The sequence below is a fragment of the Scomber japonicus genome, chromosome 23 (genome assembly GCF_027409825.1).
Source record: "Scomber japonicus isolate fScoJap1 chromosome 23, fScoJap1.pri, whole genome shotgun sequence".
Classification (NCBI taxonomy): domain Eukaryota; kingdom Metazoa; phylum Chordata; class Actinopteri; order Scombriformes; family Scombridae; genus Scomber; species Scomber japonicus.
In genome coordinates this window covers 1,585,058-1,605,583 of record NC_070600.1, presented here as the reverse complement: position 1 = coordinate 1,605,583, position 20,526 = coordinate 1,585,058, and the positions used below count along the sequence as shown (strand labels likewise).

Sequence of the window (20,526 nt, the reverse complement as noted above, 5' to 3'; positions counted from 1 at the left end):
CCTTACTTCCTTCCCCTTTTCCTCTTTTCCTGTTTTCCTCCTTACTCCTTTCTTTCCCTCCTTCCTTCCTATCTTCCTTCCTTCCTTCCTTCCCTCTCTCCTTACTCTCTTCCTTTCTTCCTTCCCTCCTTATTCCTTTCCTTCCTTCCTTCCTTCCTCATCCCTTCCTCCCGCCCTTCCTTCCAGCACAATAGGAGGGTTAAGCTAAGTAATGTACCAAGACAGCTGAGTGTACTGAACATTCTCCCCTCTCATTCTAACCCCCCCCCCCTGCAGTGAAGCCCCTCCCCCTGTCTCCATTGGAAACCCAGTCATCCACTCCGGTGGGCGGAGGCGGCGAGCGCCAGGCGTTGGAGCTGCGGGTGCGGGCGGTGGAGGAGGAGAACCGGGCACTGCGCCGCGAGCTCAGCCGGCCACCCAGGAGCCCGTCAGCACGCCTTCCAAGTGGCGGTCACCACGGCAACCAAAGCCGAACCCATTCAGAGGAGGGCACCGGCGACAATGAGGGCCAGAAAGCTGCTGCGGTGGGAAACAGCTCAGACTGTGTGCAGCAGCCGGTGGTGGATAAGTGTGAGGTGAGACATGATCAGTGTATATTTTTATCACAGCAGCTTTAAAATAATAATAAAAAAAAGTGTTATGTTGAAACTACAAAATGCTCCATCAGTATCTCACCACTCACCATTTTTTGTGCAGTAATGTAATATGAAGGTTGTTTCCAGGAAGCAAAGTGCCATTAGCACATTGTGAGACCATATAATAGCTTGGCTTTAGGCTTCTATTAGCCTAATCCTCCAGCAGTGATGCTGTTGGTTTGCTGTTGGGAAATGGCTCACTGTCAGAAGGCGGGATAATGTGAGAGCTTTAACACGGCCATGCTGTGATCCTCACTCTGATAGTACCCTCACTGCACCACAGCACATCACCTTTTAGCTCAGTGGGAGTTTGACTGGATAACTGGAATAGCCTATACTTACTGCTAGCCAGATGTGTTTGGTAGAGATTCAAGATATTGGCTCAATAGTGTGAACTGGGCTCATTGCAGTACACAGTCCAATGCACATTTACATTAAACGTGGGAGACTGATCATTTGATTGATACTGGACTGGACTATACTAACACTGATATCAATATTTGAGTTTAAAAGTCTGATATCAGCTGATATTCTTCCTTTTTTTTAAATTGTTTACCATAGATCACTTACATTTCTAAAAGTAATAATATATTTCCTTATGTTTTTTGTTTGTTATTATTATTTCTTTTAAAATTTTGACCAAGTTACTGTATGTAGTAGATGGGTCAGCCACTGTTTCTAAATTACATCTAATATATCTTTGAAATTTCTCCTCTGGTATAACTTCTTACTTGTCAATCAACAAGCTGATAGCAATATAGTTGCAACAGACTGATATTCAAGGAATTGTATTTGTCATCTCACTATAGATCACATTGTGCAATTCTCCTCAACTACATTAAGTGGATATAGTGGCCCAGACATTTAGTTGTTGGGGCTGTGTTATAATATATTATAACTACTGCAGGTTGAAGCTGATGGCATATTTTACCTGCTGTCAACTAATTCATTAAAACATCCAAATCTACAATAAACTGATCTATTGATTGAACTCAATTAATTAGAATATCAGCATTAACCTATCACTTGGCTACTGGAACTTATCAGAGTAGTGCTGCTGGAGTTGACAGTCCCCTGGGAAGACAGGATGGAAGAGGCACAAAAGAGGAAGCAAGCCAAATATGTATCTCTAGTAGCAGAGTGTCAGAAGCAGGGTGGAAGGCCTGCTGTGAACCTGTTGAAGTGGGCTGCAGGGGCTTCACAGGGCCATCTTTACACCGGGTCCTGGGACTCTTAGGGATCTGCAGGTTCTGGATTACGAGGGGTGATGAGTGGTGAAATGAGCTACCTGGACACAAGTCGGGGCCTGATCACCCCTAGCTGGTGTCTGATGATGAGACCTGAAACACCCGATGACCCCGGGTCCATCACTGACGATGTGTCCAGGTTGCATTGCAAGGTGTATCACATGACAGAGTCAGTGAATTACCCTGATAACAGTAAAATGTACTGTGTTTGAATAAAAACATATATGACATAACATTTTAGATAAAGCTGTGAAGTCAGAGAAGTGTAGACTCCTAACTACAGTCTGTATTAGGAGAAAGACAGAGAAGAAGAGAACAGATTTGTTAAATGACTGTGAGCACATATCAAATATTTACTGAAATGTATTAACATGCAGCCTAGATTATAACAGGAGGAAACAACATCATGTAGTAAACTGTTTCTATCCTTCTGCAGCTCAGACTAAGAATGCATGAAGAATAACAGGAGGTTCAGAGTGATGTTCCTCTTTCAGTCAGACACACACTTCGTGCTTTCTGGCTGGCAGGTGTGTGATTTGTGTGTAGTGCTCTGAAAAAGGATATGCCCTCAGATGGTTTCTTATCACCACCTTCTACTTTCCTCCTACATCAGCTGTCACTCACACGCCGTTTCTTGGCTATAGCCAAGTGCTGTTCAAAAGCCAGCTGACTGCAGGGAAAGCAGAGCTGCTTCAGGGTCAGAAGAGGGAAAGTCTAGAGAGAGCGGCCCTGACTGTAGCACCCTTCCAGTAGTGCTTGAGCGTGACCCCTGCTCATTTGGAGGGTTAGCCCAGCTGCCCCAGCCCCTGCAGGGAGATTACTGTGGAAGCTCTGAGAGGGGGAAAAAATGCACATGGAGTTTTGACATGTCAAGCTGGCATCAGGGAGAGATATTTGGAGCTAAAATTGGAGTCATAACCCAAGGCTGTGAGGGAAAAGTCCAACATAATGTAGTCAAATAACGTTAAAAATCAGCCACAGGCACTGCATTCCTCTTCAGCCACTACTCTCATTCTGCAGCTATACATGGTGAAGTGTTTTATTCAAAAGGGAGAGAGACAATCTTATTACCTACTGAACAACACCACATTACAATGGGGTGACACAATGAGCAGAAGGCATGCCGTTAAAAAGAAGAAACCATCAAGTGATGTAGAACTAGAAAAAAATTCAATTTCAGCATGTCAGAGAGTGATTCCCAGAGTTCAGTTGTTCTCACTACCTATGTTATTGACCATCAGTCATGTTGGCTGTGATAACAGTCTATGCTTCAGTGTTGGGCCGCAAAGTGACACTGCTCAACACATCATTACATTGGATTGCATGGGCAGCCAAACAAGGACTTACCACATTTTTCATATTAAGGAGTCTCTACTGATTTGACATGCAAGTATTAATCATCCTGTGAAAACAGTGGTATAATATCTTCTGTCAGGCATGGAGTTACAGTGTTACAGTGCTATTGGAGCTCTGTCACACCATCAAGGTTATCTTAACCTGGGGATGGAGTGTTAACGAATTTATAACAAAAAACCTGCATCACAAACTAGAGGATTAGAGTTTGAAAGATGAGTGTAGGCAAGGTCTGTGAATTAACTCTATCCCAGCCAGCATGTCCATGTGGCCCCATAGGGGTTACATTTGGGCTGAAAATATGAGTCCCAAGTGGGTTGTCTGCATTTTCCATGGTGGCCCCACCTGTGTTTGCCCATATGGGCTTCAAGTGGGTTCTGACTGGGTTTCAGGTGGGGCCCAACTTGATGAGACCCATGTAGGTCCCATATGTTTGCCCATAAGTGGCAATAGAATATTCAGAATAGACCTTTAAATGGGGCCCATTTAGCCAGCCCACATGGGCTTCACATGTGGGCCCATATTACTGAAACAGTATGAGGTCCATACAGTTTGCCCTGTTTATGCGCATGCCCGCTTAGCCCACTTCCATCCCTTATGAGACTCATACAGTCAACCCAAGTGGGCTTCACATTTGCGGCCCATGTTATTGAAACCTGCTAAATTTGCTCAGTTCAAGCCCATGCCCACTCAGTACCCATGTAGACCACATGGACATAGCTGGGATTGAGTTGCGTTGTGGGAAGGGTATGATCCACTTTATTTGGTGCTTACCCATAAAAGTCAGGATATCTCTGCCTCTTTTTTAATCCTTCTGAGTCTTTAATTTTATGGCAACTTTATGGCAGTGCAACACTAAATCACAAACTGTTATTAGATCATGTTGAGCTGTTCTCTGGTTCAGCTTTGAACTGTCCTGTAGTTCTGCATGCAGATACTGGAGCTTTCTAAAACACTGGAAGATTGCAATAGACATTGTAGGTGTATTCACTTTTAGTGGATTAGATTAGTGGTTATCAGTTGTGATCCTCTTGGGTTCAACCAGTCAGGAGACACAGATGATTAATGAACTGAAAAACTCCTGATTTAACTAATCAGCATCCACACATGTATTGAGAAATCACAGGGAAAAAAATGAGAACCAGCCTGAGAGTTATTATTTTTTTAGCTTAAAGTCAGTGATGGTTGTTCATCCATGGTCACAGTGGAAACTGCTAATAGCTTATTCATCATACTCTTAATGGTGCCAATTGACCAAAATTTCAGCTTATATGTAACTCACTGAATCCCTGTCAATGTTATTATTCCTGTTTATGACTGTAAGGGAATTTTCCATATTTAGGGTCAAGCATGGGCCTTGAGGTCACAGTAAAGGAAGCACTATCATACTGTCTCTCTCCTTGAGACTGTGAAGGTAACTGTCTGTGGTGTTTTGGGAAAGCAAAAGTCACTTTAATAATGGTGGTCCAGAGGAAATGACTGTTTGACTCCCTAAACCCACAGATGGGTAACTATATTTCCTTGGTTGTAAAATAACAATGCAATAGGCAAATTCCATTACTGAAGAGGCATATAGTATGTATGACACTATCTGTGCAGGTTTAAAGACTATCCACAGAGGGCAGTGTTCTCAGAATCATGGTGGCATCATGCTTTAGAAGGTGTATTGATAATACTTTGATTCCCTCTGGCCAAGCTGAATAAACATTTTCAGAGTAAGACATTGTGGACTCATGAGCACTTCCTCCACTGATGAAGTGAGATGAAACTTCTGCTTTAGATACACTACTACACTGTTGGTGACTAGTGACTACTGCTGTGGATATTAGCATGGTGCTAATGAGTACAATGACAACTAATACCAGTTTTCTAGTCGGTTGTAATTAATAAGCCAGACAGAAAAGAAAGAATAAATATTTTGTTATCATGGTTAAGCTTCATCTGGTTTCAGCATGTAAACAGTATTGAAGTGTGTGTGCCTGCAAAGCAACAGAGCAGAGCAGCTGGTTTGATAATGTTATGGTCGGTGAATCCTTCCCTTGATACTTTGATGTCCTGAATATTTGTATGAAACATTTTTCTCTGTGTGGTTTATTTCTATAAATCAAATATATTTTTCCTCACAGCTGTTAATACTTTTATCACTGTGCAGCACTCCTCCTCGCTTCTTCTTTATTTTACATTCCTGTTAATCCTTCACTCTTTTCATCTTTCCTCCACAGACCATCCATGTGGCCATTGTGTGTGCGGGGTACAACGCCAGTCGAGACGTGGTGACACTGGTGAAATCAGTCCTTTTCCACAGGTACAGCACACACAACAACTGTGATCACTGACTGCACACCAAGGTTTCCTCTACTCTCATCAGAATTAATGAAGCATTTTAAATCAAGGTCAAAATATCCAATGCTAAAGTCTCCAATAATCAGCGTAGTTACTGTATATGTTGTTATATAATCCATTGGGACCTTCACCTGATGTACAGCAGAAGATTGAAGGTTGTACAGCCTTGACAAAAAGAAACTTTCTCACACTTTCTCAAGATATTGAAAAATGTTGACACTGGAATCAGGCAACTTACAGGAATCAGTTCATATATTTCTTGAAAATAAGTCCTTGCCCACATAATGTTAATATTAACCTTAAACCTACTGTAAGTCTCAATGCAAATCTATCCTCTCAAAGAAGTGCTGACTAAATACATTTCTTGGGATGAAAGTTCTCACAAGGATGCAAGAAGAGCAAAACACAGAGTACATGTGAATAATAAGAACTAAACAACACACATGTGCAGTATGTGTGTTGGGATACATCACTAACTCTTTTGTTCAAACACTGATAAATGTCCATTTTCATGATAAATGATGTCTTGTGGCTGTGCACAGAATAAGACTCAGCAGTAGACATGGATGTGCTGTAAGATAAGATAAGATCAACTTTATTGGACTAATAGTGCCAAATCCAGCTGCACATAATCAACATAGATGAAAGACACTGTGACAGGGCCAAAAATGCAACAGTGAATACAATAACATAACAGGGTTGACATGGTTTAACAGTATTCAATTGTATATTACACATAGTTGAATATTTCACGTATCCCTAGGTAACCATGGACATAGTTGAACATTGCACATGTAAACAAGGACATGTTAAGACACAAGTTAAAGAAGAAAAAAGTACAATAGAATTACAATAAATAGGCTACATAAAAACATTCAAGTAAAACCTACAACATGAGTAATAATAAATAATAATAAATAGTAATAAATGGTAGATAAAGGGACATTTGCTTCTCAAGCTGAGAGGTATGTTATGTGTGTGGCTGCTTGTTTAGGAGTGTTATGGATGTAGGGATGAGTTTAAAATGATTACTTTGTATCTGTCGGTTCTGAAGTGATTTCCAGGTGGTGTAGATACAGTATCTACCAAAAGCTTTCACCTACTGGGACAGCTTATAATTTTACAGTGTTAAATCAAAGATTTAATTGGTGACTTTTTTGACACTGATCAACAGAAAATACAATTTAATGGCAAAGTAAAAACAGATCTTTATAGTAATCTAAATTTCATACAAATATATAATAGCAGATACTTGTTTGGATAAGTATCCCCAGCCTGATGCTGCTCATATAATGAGTTAAATGGAAATCATCTGTGTGTAGTTGAAGGGTTTCGGTTGATAGTATGAATACACCTGCATCTAAAGGGTCAGAGTGTTGGTGAGTCAATGTTGTGGCAAAAACAATGACTCACTAATTGTAATATTGTGACTAATCCTATAAAATAAACACACAAAAAACCCCACTACATTACCAAGTCACCAAACATCAACTGGAGTCCAGTTAAAGCAGAAGAATTGGAAAAAGTACAGCACAGAAAACTAGTGAGACCTGTGAGGACTCTGAAGGAGATTTAAGCTTCAGAGGTTCAGATTTGATTTTCTAGAAGGAACACTGTAACAGAACTCTGTTTGGCTGCTTATCTTACATACTTGATCAATGCTAATTAGTGAGTATTTTCAATCAGTTTGTTTCACTTTTGATGTTAGAAGAGAAACAAAAGCATGAGGACTGTCTTGGACTACCAGTCAGAGTGTAAACCCCAAAAGGAATAAAGAGCAGATTGTTAGCTTATACTCTAATGTAGTAGCATGTAGGAGCAGTTTCAACATAGTGGGGAAATACTATAAAGTGATAAATGGGTTTTTTCTACATTACCTCTCAGCCAGCATGCCCATGTGGGCCCCATAAGGGTTACATTTGGGCTGCAAATATGAGTCCACAGTTTCCATGGTGGCCCCACCTGTGTTTGCCCATATTGGCTTCAAGTGGGTTCTGCCTGGGTTTCAGGTGGGGCCCATCTGGGTGAGACCCATGTAGCCCCCTATGTTTGCCCATATTGGCTCTAAGTGGGATCAGAATAGACCTTAAATGGGCCAATTTAACCAGCCTGAAACAATATGGTCTCCATACAATTAGCCCTGTTTATGCCAATGCCCGCTTATCCCACTTACACCCCTTATGGGGCTCATACAGGGGCCCATATTACTGAAACCATGTGGGACCCGCAAATTTGCCCACATGGACATGCTGGCTGGGAAATAACTCCACAAAAAAACAGCCTTGGAAGTAATGCTTGGTTGAACATGCTAATGTTGTAGCCTATATTTGAGTAGATTTACACAATTTGTATTCCAATTGTTACATTTCTGCTCTTGTATTATTAGATTTAGATAAGCTAAAGTAAAAATACACAGAGTATTTCTCTTATTACAGCTCTATGCTCACTGCTTCAATATGTGGAGAAATCCCAAAGCTCGGTAGGCCTGAAGTGAATCATTGTGGGTGCTAAGTCAATTGTCAAAGAGGCCAGTCAGTGAGTCAGTGAGAAACTCTGTTAAATCATTAGGAGTAGATCTCCTGTTGGACCTGCAGGATGAATAAAAGGAGCCTGCGATCGCAGCATCGTACCAGCACTTATCTGTTAGTGTGCAACATGACTGGATGTTGGGTGTGTGTGCCATTAGTCTTATGTGAACATGAATAATGAATGCTTTATTATGCGTTGGAGATGGAGGATTCATTAGTCATCAGTCAGGGTGCATCCAGCATCACAGCATCCACAGTTAATAGCACTACATCTTAATTAGCTCTAAAGTTGCAGGTGAATTAATCAGAAGTGCAGTGATGATTTCAAATAGAGAGTCAGTTTTAACTCCTGCTGTGAGGACACACACATATACACTGTGTGGATTATTGTCTGTTTTATGACCAGAGAGACTTGAGCATCACAGTTTCCAGTCTGCTGTCTGTCTGAAGTAACATTAGTGTTCTTGGCAGGTTGAAGTTTCTCTCCCTGACAGCTCTATAGGGGGTCATGAGACTCTAACCACTCTTATTTATAAATATGCTAATTTAGAATATTGCAGTGTAAGTGTCTGAGTGGTTTCAAATTAGAATCAATCCAGCTGAGGCTTGTTGGTAAATTACAATATTACCCTTTGATCCCAAATGAAGAAATTTGTAATAAAAATCTGAGAGTTCTGATTCATTCCAATCAGGACACACTGCTGCCAAACATCTTTAGAGGAAGAACATCCATAAATCTGCTTTGAAATCGTACAAAGAAGCTCCTCATAATGAAAATCTTGCCTCATCGTCATAAAATGTAGACTTTTTCCTCAGTAGGAATAGAAATCCACGTGTTTGTTGTTTGTGTGTCTATGGTTGCAGTGCAGAAGGAAGCTGTGCAGTGTGACTTTTCATAATAATAATAATAATAATAATAATAATAATAATGATAATAAGAATAACCTTTATTACTATAGCTCCATAAATAATGTATACATACAAATACATACAAACACATACATGTATTGTACACCCAAACATACATCAACCCACATTCAAAGAAAAGATTAATTTAATATATAGCATTTATAGACTCTTATTATGTATGATCTTGTATAAAAAAGGACACCATTAATCATAAGCCCAGACCCAGCCGCTCATTTCACTAATATCAAATTAACAATAACATTTTTAAAAAATAGAAATGTGTACTGGACAAAAGGTAATGTGTCTCTCCTCTCACTAATGATCTCTGGCCAAGTACAGACACCAGTTTGTAGGGAGCGTAGACAGCTGCCAAAAGTTTTATTTTGGCTTTTATACATTTAACATCAGTTAGGCACAGCTCATAAACGACCACAAGTGTCATTTAAACCAGTGAAAGCAACAATTACTGCTGGCTAAAACTGAGAAGTCTGCTACATCAATATAGCTTCATAGGTTCAGTAACAGATCTGTTAGAGTTGGAGTTTGGTAAATGCAGGTATTTTACCAGCCACAAATCAGATGACGAATGCAGCCGTAAAAATCACATTATTATAAGACACAGAATGTCCCATCAACATGGTTCTTATATGTCCAGAATACTGTGACGCCCACCAGTCACAGACTGCATGTTTGAATGTTGTTACAGTATATTCAAATACGAAGTACTGTTATTATCAGTCTTTGTTATACCAAAATATAGTTTTGTTACACACACTCCATCTAACATCATCTGAAATGGATTAAAGGGGCAAAACAACACAATGTAGTGCAGTAGAAGCTCATAATCTATATGGCAGTGTTTCTACGTTCCTACACCTCTGTGTTCCCTCTGTTTAAAAAGAAAAAGAAAAAAGAAAGCCGTGGGCGGATGCATTATGTTTTATGGTTGTCCACACTGTACATGTACTGTACAGTGTGTCTGTCCTGCTCATTTTTTTTAGCGTGATGTCTCACAACACCTTGACAGAATGGCTTCAAATTGGTTACCAATATCCACTGGGAGACAACAATGAAGTTATTTTGGTGGTCAAAGGTCAAGATCACTGTGATCTCTGACATGGGGCCTAATTTGGTGGAAAATCATTGAGGGAACATAAGGCTGAGGGAACGTAGGGCTGAGGGAACATAGGGCTGAGGGAACATAAGGCTGAGGGAACATAGGGCTGAGGGAACATAAGGCTGAGGGAACATAGGGCTGAGGGAACATAGGGCTGAGGGAACATAAGGCTGAGGGAACATAGGGCTGAGGGAACATAAGGCTGAGGGAACATAGGGCTGAGGGAACATAGGGCTGAGGGAACATAGGGCTGAGGGAACATAGGGCTGAGGGAACATAGGGCTGAGGGAACATAAGGCTGAGGGAACATAGGGCTGAGGGAACATAAGGCTGAGGGAACATAAGGCTGAGGGAACATAGGGCTGAGGGAACATAAGGCTGAGGGAACATAAGGCTGAGGGAACATAAGGCTGAGGGAACATAGGGCTGAGGGAACATAAGGCTGAGGGAACATAAGGCTGAGGGAACATAAGGCTGAGGGAACATAGGGCTGAGGGAACATAAGGCTGAGGGAACATAGGGCTGAGGGAACATAAGGCTGAGGGAACATAAGGCTGAGGGAACATAAGGCTGAGGGAACATAGGGCTGAGGGAACATAAGGCTGAGGGAACATAAGGCTGAGGGAACATAAGGCTGAGGGAACATAGGGCCTAATTTTGATGGGAGGAATATTTCTTAGAAATGAAGGAACATGGAGCACCCTGGTGGTGGAGTGGTTGCAGGTTTGAATCTGGCCAGGGACCTCTCTCTCTCTCTCTCTCTCTCTCTCTCTCTCTCTCTCTCTCTCTCTCTCTCTCTCTCTCTCTCTCTCTCTCTCTCTCTCTCTCTCTCTCTCTCTCTCTCTCTCTCTCTCTCTCTCTCTTTTCCTGATTCCTGTTGGCCTCTCTACCAGCTACTGATTAAACAAAAAGGCAAGAAAAGCCCAAAAATGAATTACATAGGGATGACTCCATCTATACACTGGTCAGAGTTCTATTGTTCTTTAACCATTCATACACATATTTACAGTGTGTATTATATATGAAACCTCCCCTACTGCACATATAATACAGTATCAGTCACATGCCAAATGATGGCTTTCTGTTATTCTGAACAATAGTATTTTCTAGCATATAATGTGACATAAACCTAAAAAATAAAGGTCAGTAGATGGTGAGGCAAGAGCAGCTGTTCTGTTTAGTTTTATTCATGTTCAGTGTTTAAGGTCTACATATTCCTCCTCTGGCTCATCAGGTGACAGGTGATGATTTGGACAGGAATGGCCTTTTTTAGGTTGGGGACAGGTCAGCAGTAGCATAGTTAATATGCTAACCTCCGCAGGCCGTGTTTAATCAGAGAGGATGTTTAAATGTTGACTCACTGTTGTTTTTTTTGCCGCTGACAAATATGTGAGCGGACAGATGCCTGAGAGGTCAGCCTGCTGGACTGTCATCTGATAGCGAGGGCCGCTCCACTGAATGACTGAAATGATAGGATGAGACACGGGACATTGATCGCCAAACACCCCCTGACCCCCCCCCCCCCCCCCCCCCCCCCCCCGTTAAACTGACCTGCAGCTCTCATCAAATAGTCCCTTCCAGCTGTATTTCTCCCCTATATTGTGGATTTGTGATGAAATATTGAATATGACATAAATTCCCTGTGAAACAAGATTTAAATTATATCCACCGTTTCATTTTTTTTTTTTTTAGTTACGGTGCTCTGCTGTCAGTTCATTTGCAGCAGTGGTATGTTGTTTAGCCCCGCCTTCGTAAATCAAATGCTTGCCACCAGTTCATCATTTGCGTGGATGATGGAGAGAGCAGAAGAGTGGCTCTCGCTGCGTGAGTGATGCTCTCCTCACCTGAAAGATGGCCTCTATCTGCTCTATTCAGTCAGACAGCAGGCTCTTCTCATCATTCTGCTCCGTCCAATAGCAGCTGTTTATGTCCTGTCAGGATAATCTAAGACTTTCCTCATCAGAAAAATCAACAGGATCAAGTTGAGGTTGGATTATAGGATTTTGGCATTGGAGGTCATTGTTCACCTCAGGTCTGCTGCCAACAGTCAACAGTGGTTTTTGAGCTCCTCATCACCTGTGACAGCAGAAACTCTTCTGACAGATCATTCAGTCTACTGTCTGTTTCTGCTGTGTAGATGTCTGAAGATGCTTTGCACCTGTTTTTTTTCTCATTTAAATTTTTATTGAATTCTTAATAGCAGAGTATATGAGCACAGGGTTGATCATACATTTTGGAAACTTGGCATAAACATATGACATGTCACAGAGGAAAAATAAAACTTGAAAAGCAAAGTAAGAAATATAAGGGGGAAATCCAGTCTACAGAAGGACAAAGAAGCTATGCTGTATTTAGGCTGAGTTTTCATTAGTCCTTGTGTAGGTCCAAAAAAGATCCCAAGAGGTCATCCCATCCTCCTTGTTAGCCGACAGTTTGTGGAGTATAGACTCATAAGATGCTGTCTCCACCATTGCATTAGTCCTTTCTTTCAGTTTAGGAGATACAGCAGTTTTCCAGTGTCTTAAGATAACTCTGGAGGCTGTGACCAAGCCCACCATAATGATAGAAAAAGTTCTTTTTGATATATTCTGTATTGCCTAGTAAACATACGGCAGGAGTCTGGGGAATCACTGAACCTGACCAGTTACTCAGGAAGTCCACAACTTTAATCCAAAAATGACTCACTAATGCACATTCCCATACACAGTGAAGAAACTTTCCTAACTCTGTTTTACACTTCCAACACATATTATCATTCATCAATTTCACTATGTAATCTCTGTTTTCAGTCATAATTCATTTATTTCCCTCAGAAACTCATGCAGGTTCATTAGTTAATTCATGCAGGTTCATTGATTTTAAATGAATGACTAACAATTGGTTAGAAGAACTTCAATGGACTTGCTCCCTTGTTTCACAGAACTTTTGTCTCCATATCAAACTGGCAGAGAGCTGAGGTCATCTAAACAGGGACTCCTGTTTGTCCACACAGATCTAAGTACTATGGAGACAGGGTCTTCTCTATTGCCCCCCCCCCCTTATTCCTTTCTCTCCCACTATTGAAACTTTCAAGAAAAACCTTAAAACATACTTTCACTCCCTGGCTTTTAACTGTCTATCTGTCACTATGTACTTTATGAACATGTATTTTTATTACCGATGACGTTGTAATTTTTTTATCATCATTCTAATTTCTTTTTTTAAACTGTATTTTTTATTTTTTTCCTCTATGTGAAGCACTATGGATCAACTATGTTGTGTTTAAAGTACTATAAAAATGAAGTTGAAGTTAAAGTAACAAACCCTTTCAGGACTGAGCTCCTCTAACTGACACTCACTAGTCTAGAAACATTAAAGCTACCAACATCCCATAATAATGCAACATCATTTCTGTTCCATTCAAGTAGAATATAAGATGTTATGAACAGGGATCTTCTACTCCTCCAGTAAAAGCCAACACACTTTTTGAAATGTAATTTCCTGAAAAAGGAATAAAATCATTTTTATATTCAGGCCGATGCAGGGAGACAAAATATACAGAAGGCTTTTTCTATGTAACTGGAAGTGCTAACATTGCCATTCACAGATAACCAAATAAACTGACTGAAGAAACAGATTTTATGTTTAACGAAGCAAGATAAGTAAAACAGATGATATATGATTACAGCAGAGACAGAGGAGCTGTGTAGTTCAGCTGCTTGCTTTTGGTTACAGAGCTGCTCACAGGTGAAGTGTTTATGTGCAGAAATGTAGACACATGTACAGCAGAGAAGCTGACTGAAGTCTTTCCTGCACAGCTGTGGTTTGAACAGAGAGCAGCCAGTGCAGCATCTGCTTTGTAAGCATTTATCACAGCAGCTCTGTAACTGTACACACTAGCAGTAGAGCCAACAGAGAGAGACACAATGTATTAGACAAGTCTGTCTGGATCCAGGTCAGGATATGATCAGTGTTTAACTTTATGTATTGTAACAACACAAACCTTCTAAAGCAATATATAATCAGAGTGTTGTCAAGTCAAGTCAAGTCAATTTTTTTATAAAGCACATTTAAAAACAACCTCAGTTGAGCCAAAGTGCTGCACAGTTATTAAAATACAATATAATCACATACAATATAATAATGAATAAAAACAATAAAGGAATAGTAAGAGCTCAATTTAAAAACTAAAATTAGAATAAAAACAAATAAAAAGTAAAAAAAATAATGTTGTTGTTGTAGTTAAGAACCCATACTTATCTTACATACAGTACACTGACTTTGTTATTCAGATGTAGAGGTTTATAGTGATGCACGATAATACTGGCTCGTTGTCGATATCGGCCGATAAAGGCTTCAAAATGAAATATTTGTATCGGCCCAAAATGAACATTTCTGCCAATATCCAATCCACTTTATTTATATAGCACGATTTTAAGAAACACAAGGTTTCCAGTGCTGCACAAAAAGATAAAACAGAATAAATAGATAACACAATAGAAGCACAATAAAAAGAAGTACACAATAGAAAGATAAAAGCAATAAATTAAAAATAAAATAAATAAAATGCACTGCCCGCACAAGATAAAAATATCCATGTATACACATAAAATCAACACTCTGCATGGTGTCAAAAGCCAAAGAGAAGAGGTGGGTTTAAGAAGAGTTTTAAAATGAGACAGTGAGGAGGCCTGTCTAATAATAGCAGAAAATAGCAATATATCGGATATCAGCAAAAAACCCAATATTGTGGTATCAGATTAGGACTTGACCCACTGAGTTTGCGTTTTGGAATTGGTATTCAGAGAGAAAAAGTTCGATTTGGGATTTCCAGCTCTTCACACAGTTGAAGTCTGTGTAAAGTAAGAATAAATATGTGTTCTGAGTTTGACATACCACAGAAAAGTGTGTTGTTAACCACCCTGCCAAATTTGAATGATTAAAAAAAATCACCAAATATATGAAATTAGGCTTCAAAGTTGTATAAAAATCAGCCTCTTTGTCTGCTACCAAACGCTGTGGGCGTGCCCGCCGATTTCACTGAAGCTCCGCCCCCTACCAAGTGTCACCTGTCAATCAAAGTCACCACCTCTACCAGAAACATGGACGCTACATCTGAGAGCTTTCTGCCGCTAGCTCAGCTGCTAGCTCAGCGGCTAACTTGGCTTCTAACTCGGTGGCTAACTCGGCTGCTAGCTCAGTAGCTAACTCAGCTAACTGGCTAACTGTAGACTGCGGGGCGGGTTTATGATTTTCAGACCCGCCCACTAAATCCTGAACACAGAAATCTTGAAACACAGTTTGTGAAGCCTAGCTCCACAATTCAAATCTAAATGGTTGAAATGCTTTTTATACATTTTTTAGAAATACATTTATGACCTATTTAATGTGTTTAGAAGAAAATGTCTGAATTCACTTTACATGGTCTTTAAAGTAACTTCCTTTCTGCATGAAGGTTAATGTTCAGGTTCAGGATGATCCATCTCTCAGCAGATGGAAGCACAATGAATCTCAATTAGAGTCCACTCTGAAAGTCTTTACTGAAACAAGATAACAGTATCACATTATGAAGATGAGATGATTAGATTATCATGGGGCCAGCCCAGATAATCAGGATGTACTTGACATATTTGCTTCCTTATCGGCATAATCCCCAGCATCCAGTGAAAAGCTTGTTGCTGTTTGTCCAGAGGATGTGAAGACCTTTTCTGTTTGTAGCACTCTGGCTCACAGCTTGTACAGAGCCACAGTTCCCACACATTTTGACAGCTCCCAGCCTGTAGTACTTATTGAGCAAGTGCAGCTGACATATCCATTCTCAAAGTCGTTGAGCATGAGACGCCCCACAGTGCTCACATCCTCAGATTAGTGTCACTATTTCTTGACCTGATTTAGAACCAATAAATACCTATTTTGTAAAATCATCCTCCTTCTCTGAGAATGTGAGCTGATGTAAGATGCAGCTCCTCCTGGGTCAGACTGTACAGTCCTCTCTCTCTCTCTCTCTCTCTCTCTCTCTCTCTCTCTCTCTCTCTCTCTCTCTCTCTCTCTCTCTCTCTCTCTCTCTCTCTCTCTCTCTCTCTCTCTCTCACACTCACACTCACACTCACACTCACACTCACACTCACACTCTCTCTCTCTCTCTCTCTTTCTCTCTCTCTCTCTCTCTTTCTCTCTCTCTCTCTCTCTCTCTCTCTCTCTCTCTCTCTCTCTCTCTCTCATATGAATCATTGAGGACTGACTGATCTCCAAATTATAGTGTTTAAATACAAAACTGTCTCCACTCAAAAGTCCTCATACTTGCTTGCTCTAGAGCTTTCAGTCTTCATCAGATGAGAGTTTCCTCATTTGTCATGGAACTGTAGCTCTTCCAGGGTTTGGTCTTAAAGTTTCTGTGTGTGTAGACAAATGTTTAATATGCTTATGATGTCATTGAGCCTATGTGACTCCTTTTTAAAGTGAATTCAGACATTTTCTTCTAAACACATTAAATAGGTCATAAATGTATTTCTAAAAAAGGTGTAAAAAGCATTTCAACCATTTAGATTTGAATTGTGGAGCTAGGCTTCACAAACTGTGTTTCAACATTTCTGTGTTCAGGATTTAGTGGGCGGGTCTGAAAATCATAAACCCGCCCCTGCTGCTGTAGAGGTATAAATACATTCAGCACACACTACTACTACAGTTAGCTAGTTAGCTGAGTTAGCAGCTGATTATATCCATGTTTCTGGTAGAGGTGGTGACTTTGATTGACAGGTGACACTTGGTAGGGGGCGGGGTTTCAGTGAACTCGGCGGGCACTCCCACAGCGTTTAGGAGCAGAGAAAGAGGCTGATTTTTACACAACTTTGAAGCCTAATTTCATATATTTGGCAATTTTTTTTTAATCATCCAAATTTGGCAGGGTGGTTAACAACACACTTTTCTGTGGTATGTCAAAGTCAGAACACATATATTATTACTTTACACAGACTTTAATACCAATTGTCAACACATTTTAGTCACTATCAGAAAAATATATATATATGCTATATGTTTTGTCCCTTGAAAAAAACAAAATCAACATTGTGTTAGTCCGTCTCTCTGCTCTCTCGTTTTTGGCTTCCCTACTCTGTGGCTCTCAGGTCCGAGCTTACTGGTCCCTACTGAAGACATAAATCTTTAAAAGAGGTCACAAATACAAAGATTCATTTTTAAAAGAAGATTTAGTCATTTCCTAAAACAGCTGGTCACTTTAGATTTGAACAAACGTTACTCAAACAGGAGAAGATTTGTTGGGGACTATTTCCAGCGATGGATTAATCCACATTTGGTGCTCTAGTGAGTATTTCTGGCAGCAGGATTGTGTGTGTGTGTGTGTGTGTGTGTGTGTGTGTGTGTGTGTGTGTGTGTGTGTGTGTGTGTGTGTGTGTGTGTGTGTGTGTGTGTGTGTGTGTGTGTGTGTGCGTGTGCGTGCGTGCGCGTGCATGCGACTGAGTCAAAATAAACTACAGTGTGTGTGTTCATTCAAGATTAAAGATTTCTTCATTGTCATTTCTCAGTTCTCGCTTGTATTGAAATTAAATTGTGTTTCTCCCAGAACCAGAAACAGTGCTCTTGCAGAATAGACAATTTAAACAAACTACTAAAAATGCAAGATTGCTTAAAATCTACTGAGCAAAAATATGAAGTACAGGAATGATGCACCCACACACAAGTACACAAAAGTATTAAAACCTTAAAATAGCAGCATGAGGTAATGCAATGAAGTTTGCAGGCTTTTTACTGTTGTAAAAGTGACTGATGCAGCATGATAGAGATATTGCACTTAAAGTCCAGAAATCAGTTCCACCCTGTGGTGTAAATTGTCCAGTGAGGGGTGGGGGCTATTCAAGGCTGAGTAAAAGGGGGGGCTATGCTGTTGATGATCCTCACAGCCTGGGGGAAGAAGACATTGAGCATAGGTAGGCATGAGATAGGTAAGGAACATGTCAGCTAGTGCAAGAGTGAGGCTCACTTTGAGTGTTTTTGGTTGGTCATGAGATTTGTTGAATCAGAAGATTCATATTTTAAGAGACATTTTTGACACCAATGATAAAACATGGAGACAATGCATTCTCTCACTGTTTCACTGCTTCATACTTTTCCCCCCAATTTAATAAAATAAGTAGATTTGCCCTTTAATTGTAGTTGTTGAATGTGCTGAAATGTGTAAAATACAGCATAAAGCTGTGTGTGTGTGTGTGTGTGTGTGTGTGTGTGTGTGTGTGTGTGTGTGTGTGTGTGTGTGTGTGTGTGTGTGTGTGTGTGTGTGTGTGTGTGTGTGTGTGTGTGTGTGTGTGTGTGTGTGTGTGTGTGTGTGTGTGTGTGTCCACAGGCGGAACCCCCTACATTTCCATTTCATCACAGACTCCATTGCTCAGCAAATCTTATCATCTCTGTTCCACACTTGGATGGTTCCTGCTGTTCGGGTCGACTTCTACGACGCAGACGAGCTGAAGGTGAGGATCACTGACTCCTCTTCATCTCAGTAATTCCCAGCATCACTTAGAAACACTGGAGCATCGGTTACAGATTGTGTAAACCCTGCTTTTTTTGTTCATTGTTAGTTATTATACTGATAGATGTGTGTGTTCTGGTTTGGTGTGCTGTTTCAGTCTGAGGTGTCATGGATCCCCAACAAACATTACTCTGGAATCTATGGTCTGATGAAGCTGGTGCTCACCAAGACGCTTCCATCTGACCTGCAGAGAGTCATCGTCCTGGATACAGACATCACGTTTGCTACTGACATCGCTGAGCTGTGGGCCGTCTTTCACAAGTTCAAAGGTAAGCTCCTGTTTTCTACTTCTGTGCAAGCTTGCTGAATGTGTGTCCATACTCTCCCTTACCAAAAAGTAGTATACTTGAAGTTCATTTTATTAAGAATGTATAGCAAGTATACTATGGACCATGTACTTGTAGTGTATTAGAAAGTATACTAATTTAATACCTCTTCGGACTAAATTGGAACATTTTTAAGTTTACAAAAGTATATGTTCAAATATACAACAAGTACACTCATCTATATACTACTACTGTACTAGGTATATACTGTACTTCTAGTCCACATTTTAGTTTATTGAAGTATACTTAAAGTATAGCACCAGTACACTCTTCTATATAGTGCCATTGTACTAGTTCTATACTATATGATCTTATAACAGGGGTAATACCTCAAAGCTAATGTGTGCAGTGAAAAACATTTTTATTCTGCTAAATGAAATGTAAGCACGAGTCAATGACTTGACCTTATTCTGTACTTGGATCAAGATATACTAAGTATTAGTACTTTGTGGCAGAAAGAAGTAAAAAGTATACTAAAGTACAAGTATAAGCTTTAGTATTAAAGTATAATGTAAGTCTTAGTATTAATGTACTTAGTCTCAGACTTTTCTTTAGACTTTTCAGTATAAGCCAAGTATACTTCACTATACCATTCTTAAGTATATAAAATATTGTATATAAAAAGTAAAGTTCAAGTATACTGCCTCAGTTTTAGTATAAAATAAGTATAGTCATAGTACACTTGAATAAACTACTTTTTGCTAAGGGCTACCAAGGCCTTTATCTGGCATGTTAATGCTATACTAGTATTTGTTGCCAGTATTTTCAACAATCACCAATGTCTTGTGCCTTTATAACAGCATTATCTGTGCTGGGCTTTGTCACACTCTACAGTTGTAGCAGTCATTCAGTCCAGTGTGTGAATGTGAACCAGATCTCACTCATAGCTCAGGCTCCACTTTCTCCTCTCCACTATCTATATACACTTTGTCTACTTCGGCCACACCGGCCTGATTTCTGAAGTGTGGAACCCACTTGTGAAAGTATATATATAGCTGTCCATAGGTGTGTGGACTGTTTTTGTTCTGGTTCTGTACTCCAGCATATTGGAGTTTAAATAAAAGAAGAAATTCAAGGTGAAAAGTACAAAACTCACAAAATCATTGTAACTCCAATTAAAATATGGCAGCCACACATTAATGACTGTGAAGTACTTGCCAGAGTCATTTTCTATTCCTGTTAAGTTAACAAATGGTGTTTTTTTTATTTGGCTGAGGACAGCTGTGCCAAGCTTGGCCATGACCAACAGTGATCATTCAACCAGTGCTGCTTGTCCACAGCAAAGCACAGCGTTTTAATGTGAGGCAGCAGCAGAAAATGGTCAACTTGCATCAGTAATAACTTAAAGTACCTATGATGTACAAACATGTACACATGCTTTGTAAGTGGGAAAACCTGCAAAATCGGCAGTGTATCAAATACTTGTTCTCCCCACTGTACATGCATACATATGTACAGTACATATGTACATACATGCATGTATACATGCATACATACATGCATACACACATACATACATACATACACACATACATACACACATACACTTC

At 40.1% G+C, this 20,526-nt stretch overlaps 1 protein-coding gene across 1 annotated transcript in view; it reads left to right on the top strand.

The window, feature by feature from the left end:
• The window catches only part of LOC128353496 (xylosyl- and glucuronyltransferase LARGE1-like), a 108,272-nt gene that overhangs the window by 57,648 nt on the left and 30,098 nt on the right, over nt 1–20,526 (top strand). Inside the window, exons 4-7 of the mRNA XM_053314195.1 lie at nt 277–575; nt 5,458–5,540; nt 18,468–18,591; nt 18,748–18,919. Of these exons, the coding sequence (XP_053170170.1) occupies nt 277–575; nt 5,458–5,540; nt 18,468–18,591; nt 18,748–18,919 (678 nt within the window). The remainder of the gene's footprint in view (nt 1–276; nt 576–5,457; nt 5,541–18,467; nt 18,592–18,747; nt 18,920–20,526) is intronic.